The sequence below is a fragment of the Bos taurus genome, chromosome 20 (genome assembly GCF_002263795.3).
Source record: "Bos taurus isolate L1 Dominette 01449 registration number 42190680 breed Hereford chromosome 20, ARS-UCD2.0, whole genome shotgun sequence".
Classification (NCBI taxonomy): domain Eukaryota; kingdom Metazoa; phylum Chordata; class Mammalia; order Artiodactyla; family Bovidae; genus Bos; species Bos taurus.
In genome coordinates, this window is record NC_037347.1 from 19675980 (window position 1) to 19700353 (window position 24374).

The 24374-nt window shown below is 39.4% G+C and overlaps 1 protein-coding gene across 10 annotated transcripts in view; it reads left to right on the top strand.

Annotated features, from left to right (window-relative positions):
* PDE4D (phosphodiesterase 4D) overlaps positions 1-24374 on the top strand; it is a 1605399-nt gene that overhangs the window by 963609 nt on the left and 617416 nt on the right. The window contains exons 1-2 of one of the 10 annotated variants that reach the window (XM_015459068.3): positions 1-23298; positions 23690-24373. The exon at positions 1-23298 is cut by the window's left edge and continues 46040 nt beyond it. The exons of 8 other annotated variants lie outside the window; for them this stretch is intronic. In XM_015459068.3, the coding sequence (XP_015314554.1) occupies positions 24327-24373 (47 nt within the window). In that variant the 5' untranslated portion in view covers positions 1-23298; positions 23690-24326. Of the gene's footprint in view, position 24374 lies in introns of all 10 variants that reach the window. One more of the 10 variants, XM_059878812.1, reaches the window with a different exon arrangement.

Genomic DNA, 24374 nt, shown 5'->3' on the forward strand with positions numbered 1-24374 from the left:
ACCACATACTGCCACATGACACAGTGTGGATATGGAATGGATTATTATAATAAGCAAATAAATAATAAATAATACCATGATGATGTTTTGTTTGGTGTTTAATCTCCCAGCAGGTGGGTGTAAATTGGTGGTGGTGGTTTAGTCGCCAAGTTGTATCTGATTCTTGTGATCCCATGGACTGTAGCCCTCCCGGCTCCTCTGTTCATGGGATTCTCCAGGCAAGAATACTGGAGTGGGTTGCCGTGTAAATTAGGTCTCATTAAAATAAATTTTCCAGTTTTGGTAGCTGTATGCCAAACTGCTGGAGAGTGAATCTGAGAGATTATTGCATAATCTCTCTCATCCAAGCGTCTCTGAGTCTCTTAGGAGCAGCTGACAATCACTCCTACGTGGATCTGCCTAGGATACACTGACCTCAGCCCTACCAGTGACATCAACCCACATTCCTTGGTCTCTAGAGCACCTGGCAACAGACACGAGCAAGATCATTAGCTGTTAGTTCTCTCTATTCCATCCAGGGTGGTGCCAGCATATTATTCTCTTTCAAAGTAGAAACGAGAATGCATCCTCGCTTCTAGTTCTCTCAAGGGAGTCCAATTGCTGTGCTTCTTGATAGCTCATCATGTTTTAAGAAATTAGTTAAAAGAAAAAAAAAGTCTTCCGGTTCTCACCCAACCCTTTGTCTTTGCAGATTGTGACTGGGAGAGTTCATATGCCCATCACCACAGTCTACTCAGAATCATTGTACCTTTCAGAACCCAGGCTTTATAGCTGAGTCTAGTTATTCATACTAGATTTGTTAGATTTTCTTAGAGTTAATTCCTATCCAAACACTTACTTTCTGTTTTAGTGAGAATGGTCTACATCATGCTACAACAAAGAACTCCAAAATCTCAGCTGCTTAAAACAATATAAATTTATTCCTCATTTATGCTGTGTATTCATCATAGATTAGAAGTGGAGGGGGGAGGGCGTTCTGCTCTTAGAGACACAGCTAAAGGGAAACTTCACCATATGGAAAGTTTCCAGTCATAGTGGCACAGGAGAGGGACACTACATACTGGTTCTTAGTGGTTTTCCCCTGAAAGTGCCATGCATCACTTCTGCTCAAGTTTCCTTGGCTATAGTCAAGGTGACCACAGCTGACTTCAAGGGACCAAGAAAATGCAAATCCTGCCTTATCCATGAAGGAGGAGAATTGGGAATATTGGTAAGTAGTGCTAGTGATGATCACACCTCCTTCCTTGAATTTTACATCTATAACCTTCTCCTCTCTCCCTGCCCATTCCTGCTGCTTATGATATAGCTCAATGTGTATGGCCTTCAAGCATGTAAATAGCTCAAAGTTCTTCCATATTTAAGTGAGTGGTTCTAGCTTAGGGTCTCTCTTGAATTGTTGGCTTGGACTTCAGTCATCCCAACGTCACTGCTTTTAAGGTCACTCATACAGTTGTCAGCTTAGTTCCCAGCCATGTGGGCCTCTCCATACGGCTGCATTTAATATGATAGCTTGCATCCTCCAGGCTAAGAGATCAAAGAGAAAGAGATATCTTAAAACAGGATGATGCTACGGTCTTTTAAATTTTATCTTGAAAGTGGCATGCCATCACCTTTTGGCCTATGGTGAACCCTGGTACAGTGTGGGACAAGAGACGCTACAAAGATGAGCATACAGGGCCGAGGGTAGTAATTGGGAACCACCTTGGAGTCTAGCTAGCACTGCCCTTTAAGAAGGTTCCTCAATTCCCATGTAAATCCATGGCTGCAATAAAGGCTTTCTGAATCCCAAGCAGTGTACCCAACATAGAGCAAATATAATTTACAATTTCCCTTTAGGACGTCACTTCATTTAGACTTTGTTGGTCTTCTTGTTGATCTTCTATCGTTGGTTTTCTTCTATGCAATTAAATGTTCTTGTATCTTAATTATTTTCTGTGTCCCATACCCGGCAAAGTATATTTACTCTTCTGTAGAACATTTGCTTTATTTATGTTCTAATTGCTGTTTTTAAGTCACTTATGTTTAGGTCGCAGTTGTACTTTAAATGTTAGCAGACATAATATATAGCAAATAAGAGCAAATAAAGACTTGATATTTTTCCTACTCCTTTCTATAGAAGGATAAGCTATGTGAGCTAAGCGTGACTTTAAATAGGATGCTGGGAGGAATTAGAAATTGTGGCACGGTCACAGAGACCCCACATTACAATCCATCCTTGTCAGCACTCTCATTCCACATACCAGCATTCCTTTCTGGTTAATGGAAAAATCGTTGAAAGATATTAGAGGGGAAATAAAATTGTGTAAGGGGTAGGAAGTTCATATTTGGAAGGAGGGATTATATATGGCTATTATAATAACAGATAGGGGAATGCATATGTGAATTTTTGTACACCCTTGGTTTTATTGAGCAAAAGTAGAGAGATTTATTTTCCTCTCTTTGTTAATTGTCGAACAGAAATAAACCCTACTGTGCAGGAGACTAGTCACTCTTCCTACTCTCTCCTGGTATTAAAAGAGTTTATTGAAATCCTCAAATGAGCTTCATACTGTGGTCCCAGTGATGTCTCTTGCATTACTTCAGTCAAACCGTGCAGTGTGACCAATGCAGACAGTCTGTTAGGAGCACAGGGATAGCTTGCCTTTTCTTCATTCTTTCTGCCTCTATTGTTTCTGTATTTTGGTTGCTTTTATCCTGCCATTTTGAATCTCTGATGCCCCAAATTATAGTATGCTCATTATATGCAAGGCTTCTCCTCCTACCCACCCCCTCTTTCTTCCCCCCAGCGACATCTCACTTCATTCCCAAGAAAAACATCACCCTCCTCTCTCAGCTCGCTGTGTTTACATTTCTCTGCTCTTTTCCTCTCTTCTTCTGGCATGCTGGTTTAATCAATTTTACCAAATGACTTTCCTGGCAGCCGTAAAAAGAAAACCCAGAGCCGGTTAATAGCAATCTGATACTGTACTTTTTGTCATTTCTCTGAAATGTATAGAAATGTTTGGTCATTGGATTGATTTTTAATGATGTAAATGATCAGATGTTTCAATGCTGCATTGCAGCAGGCCGATAATAAATAGGAAAGAGGAGGAGCTTGGGTGCTGGGTGCTCACTCAGTGCCACATAAATAATCCCCCCAAAGATCAGCCAAAAAAAACAGCATAAAAGATGTCTTTGCCAAATCGTTTATTAGCATTGTTAAATAAAAGACACCTAGCTCTTGTAATTTTGCATATGGAGGAACTGAAACAAGGTGTTTTGGATGAGGGTTTAGAAAATCATTGATGGGTTTAGCAATCAAACTGCAGCCTAATTCTGTGCATATCTGTTGGCATAAGCAGAGCATCAGTGAAATGCTTCCTAGTAGCATCTTGTCACCTCAGAGGTGGTGGGAAACATTGGTCATGTTTTATCTGAAAGGCCATAGAACTCTCAAACATATATGGAATCAGTAAATTGGGGGGAAAAAAAAGTCACTTGTTTTTTTCCCCCTCTGTAAGAAAAAAAAAAAAAGTATGTGGAAAAGAAACAATGAAATATTACGAGCACCTCATAAGGCTTCTTAACTAGCTGTGTAAGCTCCAGTGGCTTGCTTCACTAGTCTGGGCTTCGGTTTCCTCGCTGTAAAATGAACAAACCAGTAGTACTTTTCTGGATGATTAAATGGGGAACCACAAGTCAGGTGTTTAGCATTGTGTCCGGCACTTGCTAGTTATGCGGCTCATGATCATTTGTACTGCATCTATTGTCTCTATAATTGCCCTTCCCTACAATCCTATCCGGCCAGCTCTAAATCCACAGAACAAGGATACTCTCACCGTGCAGTAGGGAAAGTCCGTTTTGGAGTCCAGTTTCAGCTCAACCACTTACTTTCAGGGTCCATCCCCTCCTAGCCTCTTCAGCTTCCTCATCTATAAAGTGGGTGGTATTAATGCTGGCTTTATAGGGTTATTACAAATATTTAAAGAAACAACTTGTGTAAAACTCAGGGTACAAAACCTTTTCCCTTCAAAGGGACTCCAAAATGTTAGCTTTATCTCACCCTTCTCCCCTCATTTCCTGTGTTTCTAAATGGTGTGTGGAAGAAAGCTAATTTGTTTCTTATGCTAATGCTTCAATTAATATGATACTCTTTTGAGAAGCTCAGTTCAATTTACATAGCTGGGGGTATACAGATATACCTTACAGATACACCAGGCTGATTTGAGGCTGATAATGATGAATGAACTTTTATATGTTTTCTGTCTTTTCTCTTTCAGAAGGTAGGCACTGTTTCATTTTAAAGGCTGGGTCTTAGTTACCTTCAATAAAGTAGCCAAGTTGGGCTGCCCACTGGTCTAATGAGTTTCTGTTGGATTAGTTCCATTTAGTCTGTGTCATGGCCTGGGTCAGACAGCTCACTAATGGACACACTTAACGATGCCACTTTGGTCCAGATGGTGTGACTAAAGAGGCTCGATTTCACTGTTGGTAAAAGTGACCCAGAGGCACTCTTTGCTGATATTAGGGACATTGTCTTTGTATCCGAAATCACCATCTCTCTCTCCTCATCCCATATTGCAAGAAAATTAGATTCTACTAGAAAGAACAGGGCCCAAGAGCTGTAGTAACAGGAGTTTATTCCCTCATTTGAGAAATTTTGTGTTCCTAGGGTAAATGAGATCAATTTTGGCTTATAATGATAATACTCCCTATGTTTTTCAGATGTTGGAGAAAGAGTAGCAACAAAGCAAAGCTCCACATGTACCATGGAGGGGGGTGGGAGGGGAGACAAAAAAATAAGAAAAATATAAAACATAATTGAGTTTGATGGGTTGCTTTAATTTTCTTTAAATATGTTAAATCTTTAGAAATAAACTTGTAATCAAAAATTTAAATATATTTTACAAATGATTGAAAAGCTGAGTATCAATCAACTATATTGTAAAATATTTCAAAATTTTTAAATGGGTAGAAAAATCTGTTTGGATTGCCAATAATACATATTTACTTTTAGCCCTGAAAACAGCAAGTCACCTGCACATTTTATAAATCTATGTCGTTATCTTTACACATACTAAAAATACCTTGATAATTTGTTAGTGTTTTGTATTTGTTAGTGTACATTTGTAAGCATCTTCAGCCCTATTAAATGTTTGGAGGCTTGGGAGGTATTAGGGAGGAGGGAGAAAGGACAGCCTCACTAAGAACTCAGCATCTGGTCAGAGAGATAGAACCAGGATTCTTTTATTACTGCCAACAGTTCCCAAGGGAATATCCTGTATGTATGTGTGTGTACATGTGTGTATTTGCACTAGAGGAATCATTTTTGTAGGATAGACTCCTGCAAATCAGAGTTATGTGTATTTTACATTTAGAAAAGTTTACTAAATTGTACTCCAATGAAGTCTTTCCAATCTGTGTCTCCACCAGATGTTACAGGTGCACTTGTTCCCCCCGCTCTACCCACCACCGTCACTGGATATTTTTAGTCTTTTGTTTTTACCAGTGGGATAAGCAAAATGTCTCATGGTAGTTTGAGTTTATTTCTTTGGTTACCAGTGAGATAGAACATCTTCTTAAATTGTTATCGGCTATTTGTAGTTCTCCTTAGGTGACATTTATTTGCATCCGTTTCCATTTGTCTTTTGGGTTGTTGGTTTTATTCTAATTAATTTATAGACTCTCCATAAAGCACATAAAAAATTGTACCATGCCTATATCTGTAGCCCACTTTGCTACCTCTGCATTAATAATTGCTGGAAAAGCCTATGCAATTTAGCCTTTTCATATTTCTACACTACTGTTTTTCTTCTTTCCTAATTTAGCCTTCCCACCATTGCAGTCAGCGGGTTCGATGGCAAACATTTCAGGAGGGCAAGGGAAACAAATATATATTGCTTCCTTATATGTGCTAAGTTGTTAACCTCTACCGTCTATTGTGTGGTCAATGCACTATAGTAATCCCAAACAAGTCTAATAAATAGATAGCACTGTTTTTCTGATGTAGAAAAAAAAAAAAAAAAGGCTGATTCAGAAGGTTGAGAAGTGAGCCGAAGATGAAGGAAGTGATAAGAGACCTCAGGTCTGTCAGATAATACACAGACTCCTTCCACCAAACCATGCTTCCTTCAGAAGCACTTCTGTTAACCTAGTAGCACCAATTAGGTTGTTTACACTCAAGTCTCCAAGGATATATAGTGCAGAAAGAGGCAACATTAGGGCTTAGGTTTACCAGTCTCCAGCTTTGGTTGGGGACTAGAGGAGGGAGGAGGAGGCTAATGATAGGAAGGATATAGTCATCCTTGGGTTAACTTGGGTAAAGGGGGAAAACTGGAAAAATCCCAACAGTACTGAGGATAGGGTGCCCGAATCAGTGAGCTGGAGTTTGCAAACAAGAAAGGGTAGAGACTGTCCAAGTAGAAAGTGCATATACTTCAATGTTCATGAACTATCAAAGAATCAGCATCAACAGAGCAATGACAACAATGTGGACTGGAGAGCAGTTAGGATGGATGGTACCTCATTATGGAATGGCATTCAGATAGTAGAATTTAAAGAAAGAAAAAAAAAAAAGTAGAAGAAGCAGAACTTCATACTGCCTAAGTTCTCCCAGTAGGCAGTGTTTCAAATACTGGAGACCTACCTTTGCAGGAAGAGGATCAGTTATACTTGGCCTGTTTCAGTTCAGTTCAGTTCAGTCGCTCAGTCGTGTCCGACTCTTTGAGACTCGAAGAATTGCAGCAGCCAGGCCTCCCTGTCCATCACCAACTCCCGGAGTTCACTCAGACTCATGTCCATAGAGTCGGTGATGCCATCCAGCCATCTCATCCTCTGTCGTCCCCTTCTCCTCCTGCCCCCAATCCCTCCCAGCATCACGGTCTTTTCCAATGAGTCAACTCTTCGCATGAGGTGGCCAAAGTACTGGAGTTTCAACTTTAGCATCATTCCTTCCAAAGAACACCCAGGACTGATCTCCTTTAGAATGGACTGGTTGGATCTCCTTGCAGTCCAAGGCACTCTCAAGAGTCTTCTCCAACACCACTGTTCAAAAGCATCAATTCTTCGGCGCTCAGCCTTCTTCACAGTCCAACTCTCACATCCATACATGACCACTGGAAAATCCATAGCCTTGACTAGCCGGACCTTTGTTGGCAAAGTAATGTCTCTGCTTTTGAATATGCTATCTAGATTGGTCATAACTTTCCTTCCAAGGAGTAAGCGTCTTTTAATTTCCTGGCTGCAGTCACCATCTGCAGTGATTTTGGAGCCCCCCAAAAAATAAAGTCTGACACTGTTTCCACTGTTTCCCCATCTATTTCCCATGAAGTGATGGGACCGGATGCCATGATCTTCGTTTTCTGAATGTTGAGCTTTAAGCCAACTTTTTCACTCTCCTCTTTCACTTTCATCAAGAGGCTTTTTAGTTCCTTTTCACTTTCTGCCATAAGGGTGGTGTCATTTGCATATCTGAGGTTATTGATATTTCTCCGGGCAATCTTGATTCCAGCTTGTGCTTCTTCCAGCCCAGCGTTTCTCATGATGTACTCTGCATATAAGTTAAATAAGCAGGGTGACAATATACAGCCTTGACGTACTCCTTTTCCTATTTGGAACCAGTCTGTTGTTCCATGTCCAGTTCTAACTGTTGCTTCCTGACCTGCATACAGGTTTCTCAAGAGGCAGGTCAGGTGGTCTGGTATTCCCATCTCTTTCAGAATTTTCCACAGTTTATTTATCCAGAAGCAAAAATGTGAGTAGCAAGATTACTGGAAGTGTCTTCTTAGAGTATGAAAGACAACTATGATAGCTTAGGTTACTGGCTTTCAGTAAATTCCATCTGGTATTTTACAAATTAGCTCATTCTGCTATTTTTATGAATGTGTTAGTCTGCAAACATATCATTGTCACAAATTAGTCACCTAGTGTGTCTCTGAAAGTGATTTAATACAAGCACACCCACATCATAATATGGGATAGTAAACTAGGTCCTGGCTTGACCCTCTAAATGGAATTCAGCATAAAGTATGATTCACTTTGCAAGGGGATTTTGGCACACACACTACCTTCTGATTTCCTAAGATTAGAAATGTGATCACTAGAATGTGATCCTTGCCACGAGTATTGACAATACCATGTGATATTAAAAACCTCTTTAGTTTCCCCTATGAACCTCGAGAGATCCCAGCCTACTGATAAATGATGAATTTACAAATTTAGCATAGCTTTGTTTGTTTTTATTTGCATTGGTTGTCGCAGGTGTCATCACAACTGTTTCAGTTCAATAATAGCAATTGCAATTTTGAGAATTATCGTAAACATCTGATTTTGAAAGCATTTTTTTTTTCTTTTAGAAGGGAAGCAGATGAGTTTACCCACCAGCTATTTAGAAAGAAAAAAAAATATGTAGGAAAACATAAGCTTCCCTCACCTAACTTGATTACCTATTAAGAAGTGCCTTGGAATATAATCAGAAAACTCTCTCAGGGACGATGCCTTTGGTGCAAGCTTGGAGCTGCAAACTCAATGGCTTAATATAAACAAATAAGGAAGACGTAGGCTTCCCTGGTCGCTCAGATGGTAAATAATCTGCCTGCAATGCAGAAGACCCGGATTCAATCCCTGGATCTAGAAGATCCCCTGGAGAAGGAATGGCAACCCACTCCAGTATTCTTGCCTGGGAAATTCCACAGACAGAGGACACTGGGAGGCCACAGTCCATGGGGTCACAAAGAGTTGGACATAACTGAGTGATCAACACTTTCATTTTCATAACGGGAAGTTTTAAGATAGAGTGTTCCAGTGATTGTTTCTTGCTTTTTGTTTTTGTTATTTATTTGCTTGTTTGTTTTTCAGGGGGTAGTTGTTAAGAGGCTCAGGCACATCACCCAGATTTTGCTTGCCTTCTTACGATGTTGTCCTTTTGCTCAGACAGACTCTCCTCATTATTGCAAGATCATGGCCCCAGCCAGGCACAAGGTCCAGGGTCAGAAAACAAACCCTTTCTTCCTTTGTGCTTCTAACTTTTTATGATACGCTTCTCCCAGAAGACATTTCAGCCAACTTACCTTCATATCTCTTTGGTGAGGTTTGGTTTTAGGACATAAAGGAATTACTGGGATTAGACTATTCAGGATTTACGTCTGAACTGGGCAGGGAATCACTTTCTCTGAGTACTTAGCTGCCACAAAAAGTAAATTCTTGTGAAAACAGTTGGGTTTCTGCCAGCAAGGAAGAGGGAGGGTGGATGTTGAGTCTTTACCAACAATGGTAAAGGAACCATGGTGTTACAAACATGGTAATAAATGTTAAAAGTGAAGTTTCAACAAAGGCAGTGAGATACAATAAAAGCCACATTCCAAAGTGTGGTGTCTGTGCTAAGTTCCAAGTTTCAAAGTAGTTGGCCAAGAGTCAGTTTCATGACTTTGGGGCCTCTTATACCAGGGCCCTTAACTCAGATCAAGGCGATCACAGAGTTCAAAGAGGGGGGAAAGAAGAGTAACATATTAAAAGCAATTCATTTTTTATAGAAAGAGATAACTGGGTGGTGCTGTGAGCCTTACCGTCTCTTACCTCAAAGGGAGCTGTAGTCATCTCATTCACATCAAATGTGAAAAAATGTGAATGTGAATCCTCAAAACCAGAAAAAAAGGATTCAGTGGTGGGAATTTTTCCCATAGACTAGATGCACACCACACTTGAGAGAGAGCTGGCCTTGAACCATTTTATTTCCTTCCTTAGAGGACCACCTGGAAAAGGCACTTGAACTTCACATGAAGTGTTTGGCTTTGTAGAGATGGGACCCCTAGAAAACCATGGGCTTGGTGGAGGGGGATGATGAACCAGCAGCACTCTGAACACAAAGCTCTGCCTGGCTCATGAGAGTTGCAGCCAGAGGGGCCAGTGGGCACACAGCTAATGAATCCACAAAAGTGCCCAGGAGACAAGGAGGCAACATGCAACATCTGCCAGGTCCCCAGTGCAAAATACCATCTTATGAACATGCCAGGTCAAAAAAGACATCTTCCTTTCATCACCTCTCTCCATGCTCTGACCTCAGAGTAGTCAGTACCAACAGCTGGGAAGTCAGGATAGGATGGAAAGGGTAAGATAGACCCTGCCCTTGCCTCACTAACTTACCATGTTGCAAGCAGCTAGCCTGCAGTGAGCCCAGCTGGGACCTGGAAGAAGATGTGAGTTAAATCAAGTTTGGAGTTTCAGATTACAATTTGAAAGGCTCAATCTAATATCTGAGTAAAATCTGAGTTGATGGTTTAAAGAGAATATAAAGTTCTCTATTGCCTAAGAGTGCCCAGAAAAGTCACATGACTTTCCCCATATAAAATTTTAAGGGGTAGTAAGAAACCAAAACAAAATGGTTTTAATACACATCACATGCCCTTATTTTCAATAACTTTGTTATAATATCGATACTTTTAATTTTTTTAACATTCTTACAATACCACATCACATTTGTATCTCTAGTTGCATGTTTTTCCTTTCGATCATCCTCTAATATTTGAAAGGAAAATTATTTATACCTTCCAATGAATATTCTAATTTTTGAAACACCTATGCACCAGTAGAAGAATCTCAAAGTAGATCTTCATTAAAGATACAAGGCAGTAATTCACTGTGGAAAACAAGGGAAATAAGAAAGTTAGTGTTAAAGGTAGTGCCCTTCTGTCACAGTCCACTGATTTTCATTGGCCCTTGTTCCATTCACCCCTCTTCCTTTCAGACTCCTTAGGACTGGGAGTTTAGGATTGTCAGCTGCTCACAGAAGGTACTGCCCTTGAGGAGAGGTCATCAGGGATTCTTGTTTTTGTTTGTCAGTAGCTAAGTCATGTCTGACGCTTTGTGACTCCATGGACTGCAGCACACCAGACGTCCCTATCTTTCACCATCTCCCAGAGTTTGCTCAGGCTCAGGTTGATTAAGTGGGTGATTCCATCCAACCAGGGATCCTGCATTGTAACAATTTCTTGACCCTTCTCTTTCAAGAACAAAAGTGTTCCAACCCTAGATACACTATGGCAGCCTTATCCAAATGATCTGCCTCTAATTAATGGTTATTTGTTGGGCAGAAGAACAAAGGTGAGGAGTTTATATTTTCATTAACTTTGCTCCCGCTTCCAGTGCAACTTCCATTCTTTTAAAAAGAAAGCAGAAATTTAAAAAAGAAATCAAAGAAGCTTGCTGAGAGTCCTGGTAACAAAGGACCAGATCCTCATCTACCTGTTCCATCAACACCAGATCCTCATCTACCTGTTGCATCAACACCAGATCCTCATCTACCTGTTCCATCAACACCAGATCCTCATCTACCTGTTCCATCAACACCATATCCACATCTACCTGTTCCATCAACACCAGATCCTCATCTACCTGTTCCATCAACACCAGATCCACATCTACCTGTTCCATCAACACCAGATCCTCATCTACCTGTTCCATCAACACCAGATCCGCATCTACCTGTTCCATCAACACCAGATCCGCATCTACCTGTTCCATCAACAGTCTAAAGGGAAAGGGTCAATGAGACGAGAGGAGACATCCTCAAGGTTAACTTATTATTGGATCAGCTTTGCTACTATTTTGTGGAAAAATTTAAATTTCTTTTGTGTCTTCATCCATTTTATAAACAGTGAAACTAAGAACAACAGATGAAATCAGGTAATATTCCATGTTGAACTCGTCCCCACTCATGACATGTTTCCCATAGGGAAAAGTATAAGCTACATAGATAAGCAGTTGGATCACATATTAGTATTTTTCTTTTTAATTCAGTCATGGATGTGGTGTTTATGTTTGCCCATCTGAATCTGTTAAGTGAGCTGTATAGTCTGTAGGGATGTTTTTAGGGGTGGAGTGTGCCAAGAGAGGCAAGCTGGTTGATCGCTTCAGGTGCTCAGTGTTCTGGATTCTCCTCCAAGTGAGAGCTTTGACAAGCACAGCAGAGCAGAAGGTACTGAACTAGGTGAAGGAGGAGTTATCTGTCTATAGTAGGCAAGTAGGAGTTAATAATTAGCCTTGAATTTATTTTGCACTCAAGTGTAAAGAATGTTTTAATTAATTATATCAAAATGACTTTAAAATTATTATTCTAAAAGATTGAGTTCTGGTTTTAATATGTTTTAATATTTTGAAACTGTCAAGTGATTATTTTAAAATAATCATTTGAATGTTCTTTTTTCTCCCTAAAAAGGAATTTACCTTTCGAGTGCTAAATTTTCTTCCTCCATCAAGTTAATAAAAATCACACTATTTGCCCCCTTCATTATTCTCTCTCTCTCTCTCTGTCTTTTGCCTTCTATCTGAGACAAATTAACATTCACTGAAGAAAGTAATGAGAGGAGTTTAAGAAGAATAAGAAGCCAATATTTTGACTTAAAGTGTAATATATGTCAGTCATATGAAAAGGTTGCTCTCTCCAGAACCCCTATGCGTGGATGTAGATGTATATACAGTAAATGTTAATTATTCTGGGTGTGTTTTATGTAAGCCCCTTGATTGAGTAACCATCAATTCTATGTCAAGCTAATTCACTTCTGTATTCAATATTACAATATAGCATTAATTTTAAGTTGTTTTATTTTTGGAGGGAGGGAAAGGATTTATGAATAGCAACATAAAATTTCTTATATAGTGACTCATCTAGTCAAGATTTTGATTGCAAGGAAAAGAAACTAACTTAGACTGGGTTTTGTGAAAAAGGAAGAATATAGTTAATGTAAAGATACAAAAATCATAGAAACAAAGTGTAACTGGATCTTGTTGGATTTATAAAACTCTAGAATTAGGCAATTCTTCTTTGTGTGGCTATATAATCATTCATTTCTGTTTGTCTCTGTGTTTCAGCTCTTTGCCTGCTTCTCTATCTGTAATTACTGCAATTTTCTTAGTCATCACTTTGCACTTGATCCAAAATGGCTTCAGCCCCTAAGTCCACATGACACTTTGGTTCAAGCTCATCTGTAACTGATTAGATTCCCTCTGTTTTCTTATGAACATATGCATTTCAAATATGAATATTAATGTTTTCTATCAAGTGAATGAATCAGGTGCCAGTGGGTCACATTTTCATACCTATTGCAGTTGGATTTTACAAGAGTACTAAGGGTGTAGTCAGTTCAGTTCAGTTCAGTCGAGTCGCTCAGTCGTGTCCGACTCTTTGCGACCCCATGAATCGCAGCACGCCAGGCCTCCCTGTCCATCACCAACTCCCGGAGTTCACTCAGACTCACGTCCATCGAGTCAGTGATGCCATCCAGCCATCTCATCCTCTGTCCTCCCCTTCTCCTCCTGCCCCCAATCCCTCCCAGCATCAGAGTCTTTTCCAGTGAGTCAACTCTTCGCATGAGGTGGCCAAAGTACTGGAGTTTCAGCTTTAGCATCGTTCCTTCCAAAGAAAGCCCAGGACTGATCTCCTTTAGAATGGACTGGTTGGATCTCCTTGCAGTCCAAGGCACTCTCAAGAGTCTTCTCCAACACCACAGTTCAAAATCATCAATTCTTTGGTGCTCAGCCTTCTTCACAGTCCAACTCTCACATCCATACATGACTACTGGAAAAACCATAGCCTTGACTAGCTGGACCTTTATTGGCAAAGTAATGTCTCTGCTTTTGAATATGCTATCTAGGTTGGTCATAACTTTTCTTCCAAGGAGTAAGCGTCTTCTAATTTCATGGCTGTAGTCACCATCTGCAGTGATTTTGAAGCCCAGAAAAATAAAGTCTGACACTGTTTCCTATGTTTCTCCATCTATTTCCCATGAAGTGATGGGACCAGATGCCAAGATCTTAGTGTTCTGAATGTTGAGCTTTAAGCCAACTTTTTCACTTTCATCAAGAGGCTTTTTAGTTCCTCTTCACTTTCTACCATAAGGGTGGTGTTATCTGCATATCTGAGGTTATTGATATTTCTCCTGGCAATCTTGATTCCAGCTTGTGCTTCTTCCAGCCCAGCGTTTCTCATGATGTACTCTGCATAGAAGTTAAATAAGCAGGGTGACAATATACAGCCTTGAGGTACTCCTTTTCCTATTTGGAACCAGTCTGTTGTTCCATGTCCAGTTCTAACTGTTGCTTCCTGACCTGCATACAGGTTTCTCAAGAGGCAGGTCAGGTGGTCTGGTATTCCCATCTGTTTCAGAATGTTTCACAGTTTATTGTGATCCACACAGTCAAAGGCTTTGGCATAGTCAATAAGGAAGGCTCTTTAGAAATAACTGTCAGAAGACAAAAATAATCATGTTTGGTGTATTGATTGATTCATTTATGATAATCATTCACTCAACAAATATTTCATTGAGCACTTCTTATACACCGGACACTATTCTAGGCACTGAGAATACTGCAGAGACAAAAGAGACCAATGAAATCCCAGTGTCCTGATGGAATTTCTCTTATAATCTTTAACCCTTTATTTCAAATATAATTGGAAAAAAAATAGAATAGCAGTGTCCTCATGGGTAAATACAAGGTATTAAAATTAATAATACATGTTTATGTGTCTTTATGTATATATGTAATATGTACATTATAAATGTGCTAAATCGCTTCAGTTGTGTCCAGCTTTGTTAATTGGCTATGCTGTGCTGTGCTTAGTCAGTCAGTAGTGTCTGATGCTTTGTGACCCCATAGACTGTTACCGGCCAGGCTCCTCTGTCTGTGGGATTCTCCAGGCAAGAATACTGGAGTGTGTTGCCATGCCCTCCTCCAGGGGATCTACCTGATCCAGGGATCGAACACAAGTCTCCTGCAGCTCCTGTATTAAAGGCAGATTCTTTACCACTGAGCCACCGGGGAAGCCCTTAATTTGTAAATATAGTCATATTTGCTTTTACTTCGTTAACTGTCAGTGGTGTGTAAGTGGGAGTGTGTGTGTGTGTGTATTTATGCATTGGAAACAGTAATTGAGGTCTTTGGATTTTAAATGACATCTAATTTGGGAACTTTGATGTAGCCTCTTTTAACTTCCAATGAAAATGACTATGAAAATACGCCCTCCCAAAACTGCAATTAGAAAAGCACTTAAACCCAGGACCAATAGTGATTGATGCCAGAATATTAAAGAACCAATAAATTAGATTGAAAATATAAATAATAGATCGTCCATCTTATGTCATTCTACAAGTAGATAAAAATAATTTCTTGGATTTACCTGGACCGGGAACATATATAGTATATACTGTTACTATAGTAGATATGTAACTATCTTACGTTTTTTTACAAGAAGTGTACCAGCATACACAAAGTAAGAGCAGAATGACCAAGTTAGGAAATATACAAGTTTGCAAATACGTACATATTTGAGCTGGAGTAAACTAAGCGCATCCTGTTATCAAGATACGTACTCAGGTATGTCATTGTGTAAGTAGGCATAGTTCAGTGTCAGTGGGTCCAACTCTGAATCACCATTGCTTTTGGTTCCAGTTACAGTGTTTATATAAACATGAAAAATAAGAAATCAATTATTCTTTTCTTTTTTAAGGCTTGATACTGATTGAGCTAATAATGTTAGTGGAGTGTTTGAATTCTTGAATATATATTTTAATTCTCATTGTTCAGCTTTGAGGTTAGATATTTCAAATCAGAGATTTTGAAATTATTAGAAATGTGGTTTTGAAATTCCAATGTATCTATATTAACTATAAATGACTATCCTTCCTTAATAAGTACTATATATATTTTTCTCTTCATTGGTGTCTCAATTTTGATAATAATACCTGGAAATATTCTCATTAAGAAGATTAATCAACTCAGAAATATGTAAAGTAAAAGGTGAAAATCCTTTTTTAAAGAGGCTTACTTTTACTTCCTTATCTCAGAGGTAATTAGTTTACCAGTATTTGGTGTATATCCTTCTGGTTCTTTTCCTCTAATTGGCATAAATATATATATCTATATTCACATGTGGAGAAGGCAATGGCACCCCACTCCAGTACTCTTGCCTGGAAAATCCCATGGATGGAGGAGCCTGGTAGACTGCAGTCCATGGGGTCATGAAGAGTCAGACACACTAAGCGACTTTACTTTCACTTTTCACTTTCCTGCATTGGAGAAGGAAATGGCAACCCACTCCAGTGTTCTTGCCTGGAGAATCCCAGGGATGGCAGAGCCTGGTGGGCTGCCGTCTATGGGGTCGCACAGAGTCGGACACGACTGAAGTGACTTAGCAGCAGCATATTCACATGTACATTTAAATTCATATTAAGTAAATCATATTAAAAATATTACTCTGAAAGGTTGAGATTTTTTTTAAAAGCTTTTCACCTACCAATATTTCAGGTGTTTTTCCAAGTCATTCTTAGAAATCTATACTATCCCAGAAACATGGTATATTTTGAAGCTGGGCCTTAAGTATTATATGAGAAATATTTTTACTTCTTTAAATTTGATATGATACAAAGCTTTTAGAAAAGTTTAAGGTAGAAATGAGATATAATTACATTTCAGAAGGGACTTCCAATACTATCTCCTTGTAAATTGCAGACCAGGTGAAGAATATTCTATTACATTTTCTAAAGATTGAATATGTGCATAAGTTCGTCATGCTAAGTTGCTTCAGTAGTGTCCAACTGTTTGCAGTCTTGTGGATTGTAGCCCGCCAGACTCCTCTGTGCATGGGATTCTCCTGGCAAGAATACTGGAGTGGGCTGCCGTGCCTTCCTCTTCCCAATCCAGGGATTGAATCCACCTCTCTTATTGTCTACGGCATCAGCAGGCCATTTCTTTACCACTAGTGCCACCCAGGAAAAAGCTAAAAAGTATATGTGAGCAACATTTAAAGCGTTCTCTTCATGTTACAAAATATATTCTATAATTACCCCCAAATTTAAAAATTATAATAACCTGTAAATTTGCTGTTATTTCTATTACAATAAGGAAATTGAATCTCACAGACTTTTAGTGAGTTGTTAAAAATTACACAGAAGTGAAAGGCAGAAACTGAAATTAAGGGCTCACATCTTGAGACTCTAAGAGCAAATTCGACTTTTGCTCTTCAAAGTTGTTGTAGATTTTTTCCACATTTGATTTTTGAATAATAAATATTAATAGTAAGTCCTTTCTTTGTATCCTAAAATTAGTTATTCCAACACTTCTGCTTTCAAAAATATTAGAAGTAGAATTTAGCAAGCTTTCTAAATATCCCAATTATGAAATGTGTTTGATGATATAGAATTTTATCCTATGAATATGTTTAACATGTAAGATGGGAAAATTTAAGTTTAGGCTATATGATCCAAAGTAACTTGTTATATTAGTTAAATCATGAAAATTTCCATCAAAGCATCTCTTGGTTTTAGGTAATCAAAATAGGTGTTCCATGCATTTCTTTTACACTTTTCTGTTGGTGGTTGTAAGCTTGGTCATAAGAACATGTGGAAATTGAATGAACTAGCAACTTGCTGAAACATGACCCCATTCCCTGATTCTTAGCAGTTGAAACCATGTCTTCATGAAGTGCTCCTCTTATTTCACTTATAAAGGTGCTGAACAGTGTGCCTTCAGGCTTTGCTAGAACTTGCCAGAAATGAGAAGCCATCACTATCAACATGGTCATTAGTTAACATTTGTTGACTGAGTGCCAACAACGTTTTTGGTGTTACAAATACACAGAGAAAGACACTGTTCTTTTCCAGAGGGATTGGTTTTCTGTTGGGGGGGCGGGAGAGAGCATTTGGTCTGAATGTTCTTTTCCTACTGGGAGCTAAGGGTGGGAATGGGATGACTGGCAGTTGTCTTGGGTCTCATTCTACACACGGGGATGTCACTCTTACTTGCTTATTAATTGATAATATATATAATGAAGTGTTAGTCACTCAGTCATGTCCGACTCTTTGTGACCCTGTGGACTGGAGACTGCCAGGCTCCAGTCCATGGGATTTGCCAGGCAAGAATACTGGAGTGGGTTGCCAGGGGAACTTCCTGACCCAGGGATTGAACCTGGGTTCCCCACATTACAGGCTGACTCTTTTACCAATTGAGCCATCAGGGAAGCCCAATATATATAATACAAAGAACAAAACTGACTTCCCTGGTGGCTCAGAAAGGAAAGCATCCACCTGCAATGCAGAAGCCCTGGGATCAATGCCTGGATTGGGAAGACAACCCTGGAGAAGGCAATGGCTACCCACTCCAGTGTTCTTGCTGGTGAATTCCATGGACAGGGGAGCCCGATGGACTACAGTGTATGGGGTTGCAAAGAGTCAGACATGACTGAGTGACTAACACTGGCACTTTCATGCATACATACATAAGCATAAACAAAAAATATGCATACATTTCATTTTATTGGAAAAATTTAAGAATATATTGCTTTTTTGGCTTTTGGTGAAAAAGTCATATCCCCCAGAATATCTTCTGCATGGTCTATTTACTAAGATATACTCATACCCGTACTACTAATATAGAGAATGTGCTTAAAAAATTATGCAGAGGTGAGAGTCCCTTGGACAGCAAGGAGATCAAACCAGTCAATCCTAAAGGAAATCAATCCTGTATATTCATTGGGTTTTCCTTGTAACTACGCTGGTAAAGAATCCGCCTGCAATGGAGGAGACCCTGGTTTGATTCCTGGATCAGAAAGATCCCCTGGAGAAGGGATAGGCTTCCAGTATTCTTGGGCTTCCCTGGTGGTTCAGATGTTAAAGAATCCACCTGCAATGTGGGACACCTGCGTTCGATCCCTGAGTTGGGAAGATCCCCTGGAGAAGGAAATGGAAACCCACTCCAGTATTCTTGCCTGGAGAACAGAGGAGCCTGGTAGGCTGCAGTCCATGGGATCGCAAAGAGTCAGACACAACTGAACAACTTTCACTTCACTTCACTTCATAGTCACTGGAAGGACTGATGCCAAGCTGAAGCACCAGTACTTTGGCCACCTGATGCGAAGAGCCAACTCATCAGAAAAGACCCTGATGATGGAAAAGACTGAGGGCAGAAGAAAGGGCCAAGAGAAGATGAGATGGTTGGATGGCATCACCAACTCAATGGACATGAGTTTGAGCAAACTCTAGAATATGGTGAAGGCCAGGGAAGCCTGGCATGCTGCAGTCCATGGGGTCACAAAGAGTCAGACATGACCTGGCGGCTGAACAACAAATTTGTATATGTAAATATTTTTATACAAAAGTTATCAAGCCTGTCAAAAGAACAGGACGTTTCTCTACATTATCTGAACTGACAATTAGTATTCTTAAAAGATTAATTAAAGAGCACTTTTTAGACCCTTTTCTATATCTAAATCTAGAGGAGTTTTAACTTCATTTCACTAAAGTTATTTAAGAGGCAGTCACTGAGAGTAGCTGTTGGCTATAGCAAAATGTGATGGTGATAGAAAGACATACCTTAACACTTGAAATTAAAATTTCATTCTGAAAGTGAAACTCAGGGAAAATCAATGAGTTAAGTCATATCAGATAAGTGACCAAAGAGTTTAGGAAATAATGTTTGGACTAAGGGTGTGTCTTTATTATGCTTTGTTTATATTAGCATAAAGATATAACTTAATCACTTATATTAAACTCATTGTGAAATTGAAAAGGTTTGAAGAGAATGGAGTCTTGAGCCTGGCAATACAAAGATAAGATTTTGTTTGAAAAGTGTTAATTTTGTGTTTCTACTGTTAATGTTTTCGAGAACATTTTTTAAAGAACTCCCCTATTCACACCATACCTAGAAATAAAACAGGTAAAAGCAAAGGAACTCTGGATGAAACAGTACAAGTTACCTGGCCTTCACTTTGCCCTGAGTTGGCTCGAGGCAACTTTGCGAAACCACAAGACTCTTAGGAATTTAGTTTGAAAACTATCATCCTTGGAAGCATAACCCCTAGTCATGGCAGAAAGAGGCTTTAATTATAGGAAAAGAGCACTGGGACACTAACTAGTTAATTCTTCTGATTCTGAGTACAGTAAACAATCTCATGAAAATGTTACAGTATTCTGATTTGCTCAGGGTTTGTAGTTTATACTTTATCAGTAAAATAGCATCCTTTTTAAAATGTTAAAAATCCTTTTTAAAATAGCTTTTGAATTTAATCTCCTGTGAGGATAGTTAATGTCCAGCCTTGAAAGACCAGATATTCTCGTGCTTGTCTTGGTATTAAATTTTTAATAAGGAGATGATAACTAGCCTTTTGTCTTTAGGGCTGAGCCTACACCATGGCTATAGGAAGTTTGTGCCAATCTGCGTTACCTTGCTAGTATTAATTTGAGCTCTTTTATTGATTAAAATGGTGGAGCTGGGATCCACTATAAAATAGTATTTTATGCTTACTCCTCTACCTCTTAGAAGTTGTATGAAAAGATGATTACCTTTTAGTAGAAAAAACAGATTTGTATTGCCCCTCTCCATCAACATTACTCATCTTTCAGAACTTTTATTTCAAATTACAAATCTATTAGTTCTGCCTAAATGTTATTTCACGAAGACTACACATTTGTGAAATATTAAATACATTTTGTGAAGTATCAGTTTGTGAAATAGTGATCAAACTCTGAAGACCCTGTTTGTAATATACATGGGATAAAAATGCTAGACATCAGCTATTTCTATTCTCTAAGCAAGTCTATTTTTAATATATGTTTGTTGCCTGGAGTTTTCAAAATACTCAGTTTAAGATTGTTTATTAATGGGTAGTCCTTGGTTCCCTGAGCTGATAAATCATATTTTTTCTTTCTTATCCCTCAAGCAGAAATTTGGCTTTTCTACTATTTGTCATAGCTTCTCACTTTTGTGTTCTTTCATTCTAATGTGTTACCTTATTCTAGACAGATGTGTATTATAAAAATAGAAATAAAAAGCCAAGAAAATTTACCTAAAAATATTCAGTTGAAATCTCCCCTTGGTTTAAATATATTTTAAATTTACATTTCCTCTAGTAATCTGATGACTAAATTGCTTAGTTTTTTTTTTTTTAATTTTTAAAGTGATTTATTATTTGTCCACAAATGGAAACATAGCTAACAAGTACTGAATGTTAAACTGTGTGGTAATTGAGAGAGAGATATTTTGAGGTTATTTCATCCAATGGGTATCACTTTCACATACAAACAGAGTAGGGTAGAATGAACTTTGAAAAAAATGGAAATTTCAAATAAATGCCTATTACAAGGGAAAATAAATTTCTACATCATTTAAAAAGGTATTTATTTGCTACTTTCTATTGAGGCCTTTTTATATGTGTGAGGACTAAGTATTGGTTTTGTAGTAGGTTAATATCCATTATTCTATTATCACCATCCTCAAAGAACACTAACCTGTCAAATAATCATCAAATAATCTGAATTTTCTTCCAGATCTTCTACTAACATGATGTATGATGATGAACAAATGCTATCATTTTGGAGATTCAGCTCCAAAGCTGACATAATAAATGTTGTACTTTCCTCAGAATAATTCCATGAGGCTAAAATAGTACCTGTAAACATAAGTTTTTAGAAAACATTGCATTAATGCATGGTGGTATTCTTCTCTACAAAGGCACCAAGATACAGTGGTAATGAGTGCAGGCTTCGGAGGCAGACTTTCTTGATTCAGATTGTAACTCTTACTTGGCCTTGAGCAAACTGCTTACTATTAAGAGTGCCACTATTTCTTCTTCTGTAGAACAGGGCTAGTAATAGTCCATCCCTAATAGTGTTGTTGTGAGGATTAAATGAGATAATATTGTAAAGCACTTAGTACAGAGGCAGGGACATTGTAAGTGTTCCTTACTCTTAAAAAACAATATTTAAATATCTCATATAAATAACAAATTTTGAATTACTCAGCGATGCTTGGTTCAAACATTCAAAGCTTGTTAAAAACAATTCAGACTGAAATCTTCTGGTTCCCATCACAAATGGCATTGTGGAATTTATTCCCTTTAGAAAAAGGAGGTCGTGAGGATACAGCCTAGGCTACAGGAAATCCCAAGAAATATTCTCAAGTTTCTTTTCAGCTGTGGTACCATCTTTCTGAACCTACAAGTTCAAACTGCTTTTAAATAAATCACTCAATTCTTCCTCCTCCCAGTAGTACTTTCATCAGAATCATCGTTTGATCAAAATGAAAACTCCCCAAATCATGGCAGTTTTCAAGACTAAATTTCTTTATACCTGGTTTTAAATTTGTGGGCAATGCCACTGCCCCCCCTCCCCCAAGTCTCTGTAATGTTTTTTGCTATGACAGGGCCTCACTGGGGAAATCCTAACTGAAGATAATAGCCTGATGTATTAAATGTTGCCAGTATTCCATTAATATTAAGTAATTGCATAACAGCCTTTTTAAATACTAAGTTAAAAGTGATACATTAATATTGAGTACACTGCTACTGTAAAGTCCATTCTCCTCCTGATTTCCGAGTAACACCATTTAAGTGCCAACCTACTATTACAAGAGTTTACTATTTTATTCTTGCTCCAAAATGGCATCAACAGCGATGGGGTGCTTTCAGGGGATTGTTGAACAGAATTTTTGCAACAAAGAGGGAAGCTTGAGGAAATGCAGAACAGCTCCAGTAGGCATGGCAAGGCTTTATCTCAGCACTTCTCAAATCCACACACCCCCTAATCAAGCAAGCAGCTTTATGGCATGCGCAATTGCAAGTCAAGTCTAACCGACTTCCGCAGGACTGGCTTCCACAGGATTTCCTGTCCAAAAAAGACCGGTGGTCCCCTGTCGCTAAATGGTTACAGAACCATCAAGTTAGCCAGGCGCCCCCTCCCCAGCGTGTGTGTGTATTAAAAACAAGAGAGTCGAAGTGACCAAACCCTGTCATTTGCACATTCTCTCTGTGGACTTCTTTATTCCCTTTCTCTTCATTGGGTAAGAGAGGGGAAAAAAAAAAAAACACACCACCCAGCTGACAAAAAGCCTCCCTCCTTAGTATCTATTTGTTCAAGGTGTCTTTTCCCTGGGAGGTTATTTACAGGTTTCTCGCTGCTTAGCTGGTCTCACCTGGTGATCACGTACTGAAAGGAGAAATCTGCCCTTTCGGGGTGAGCTGTGCCTTTAACCCTTTTGGCCGGCTCTTCCTGGGAGGTGAGCGCGGCGCGCTGCAGTGTCTGGGAGCCCACCTAGAGGGCCCCCTTGACGCCAGCACATCCCCGGCCGGGCGGCAGCCTCTGCAGCCGAGCGGGCTGCTGCAGAGTTAATGTACAGTACCACGGAGCCTGCAAGTGTCCTGAGCTGTTCAGAGCCGGCTGGCGGGCACAGCCCGGGGCAGACGAGGCGGCTGCGACGATTCCAAAGGTTCTGCTGGAAATTCGGCGCTGGGGGACCCCAGTGGGAGCCTGTTGCCATTGTGTTTTAAAAGCATGCAAGGTCTGTATAGCTCGGGCGTGAGAATCTTTCAGAAGCTGTCAGAGCATCCGAGTAAATGACACCTACTGGGAAATTGAATTGGGGGTAAAAAAGAGAGAGAAGAGAGGAGAAAGACAGCGGGGGGGTTAGAAATTCTTAGACAACGTCTGAGTTGCAGCTGTGAAAATTCATTTTCTTTCCAAGACAAAATATGAAAAGCCCGCACATGGGTTTGATAACAACAAATTAGAGGGGTTTCTGCAGGGAGAGGATCAATAGCTTAGTCATTTGACTGAAAGAGAGCAGGCAGCCTTATTATGGGGCTTGGCAGCAGAAATGAATGTTCTCCTAACAGCACCTTCTGAAGTCATGATGGGAGCTCCTGATGATCCTTGCCTTCCTACTTTTGCAGTTGAAAACCAGCCATTCTGAGAGGGGGAGAGAAGTTGGCTTTTGGTTATACATGGTTGCTAGCCCCTCTGCCCAGGTCTTTGTCCGACACGTCTCAGAAGGCAGCACTGCGTTAAAGTGACCACACATGAATATGTGCCTCAGAAAGAAGAAAAAGCAATATTCATTTCTAAAGGACAGCATGGCCAAGCAACCTGAAGTTTTCCATTTCCCTTCTAACACTTCTTTAACAAGGATAACAAGAAACTGTCTTTTGACTCCTTTTTTCCCACATTCCAGAGTCCTTCCTGCAAAGATGCATTAATTCCACTCCAGGCACTTGGATTTTACTGGGACAATATTTGCCACCATTTAGGATTAGCGATTGAACTGGTTATTTTAGTAAGTTGACTAAACTACTGGAACCTAAATGGGTGGACCCATGCCTGCAGTGCTCTGTGATGTTCCTTTCTTCAAACCCTGGAAGGGCTTTTGTTGTTGCTCTTTGTTTTTTGGGGGGGATTTTTTTGGAATTCAATACTTGTTGCAATAATTGCCCATGATAGCTGCTCAAACAGGAGAGTTGGAATTCATCTTTGAAAATCACTACATGTAACATACAAGACAAGGAAAATATTAATGACGGAAGATCTGCCAACATGATGCATGTGAACAATTTCCCCTTTAGAAGGCATTCCTGGATATGG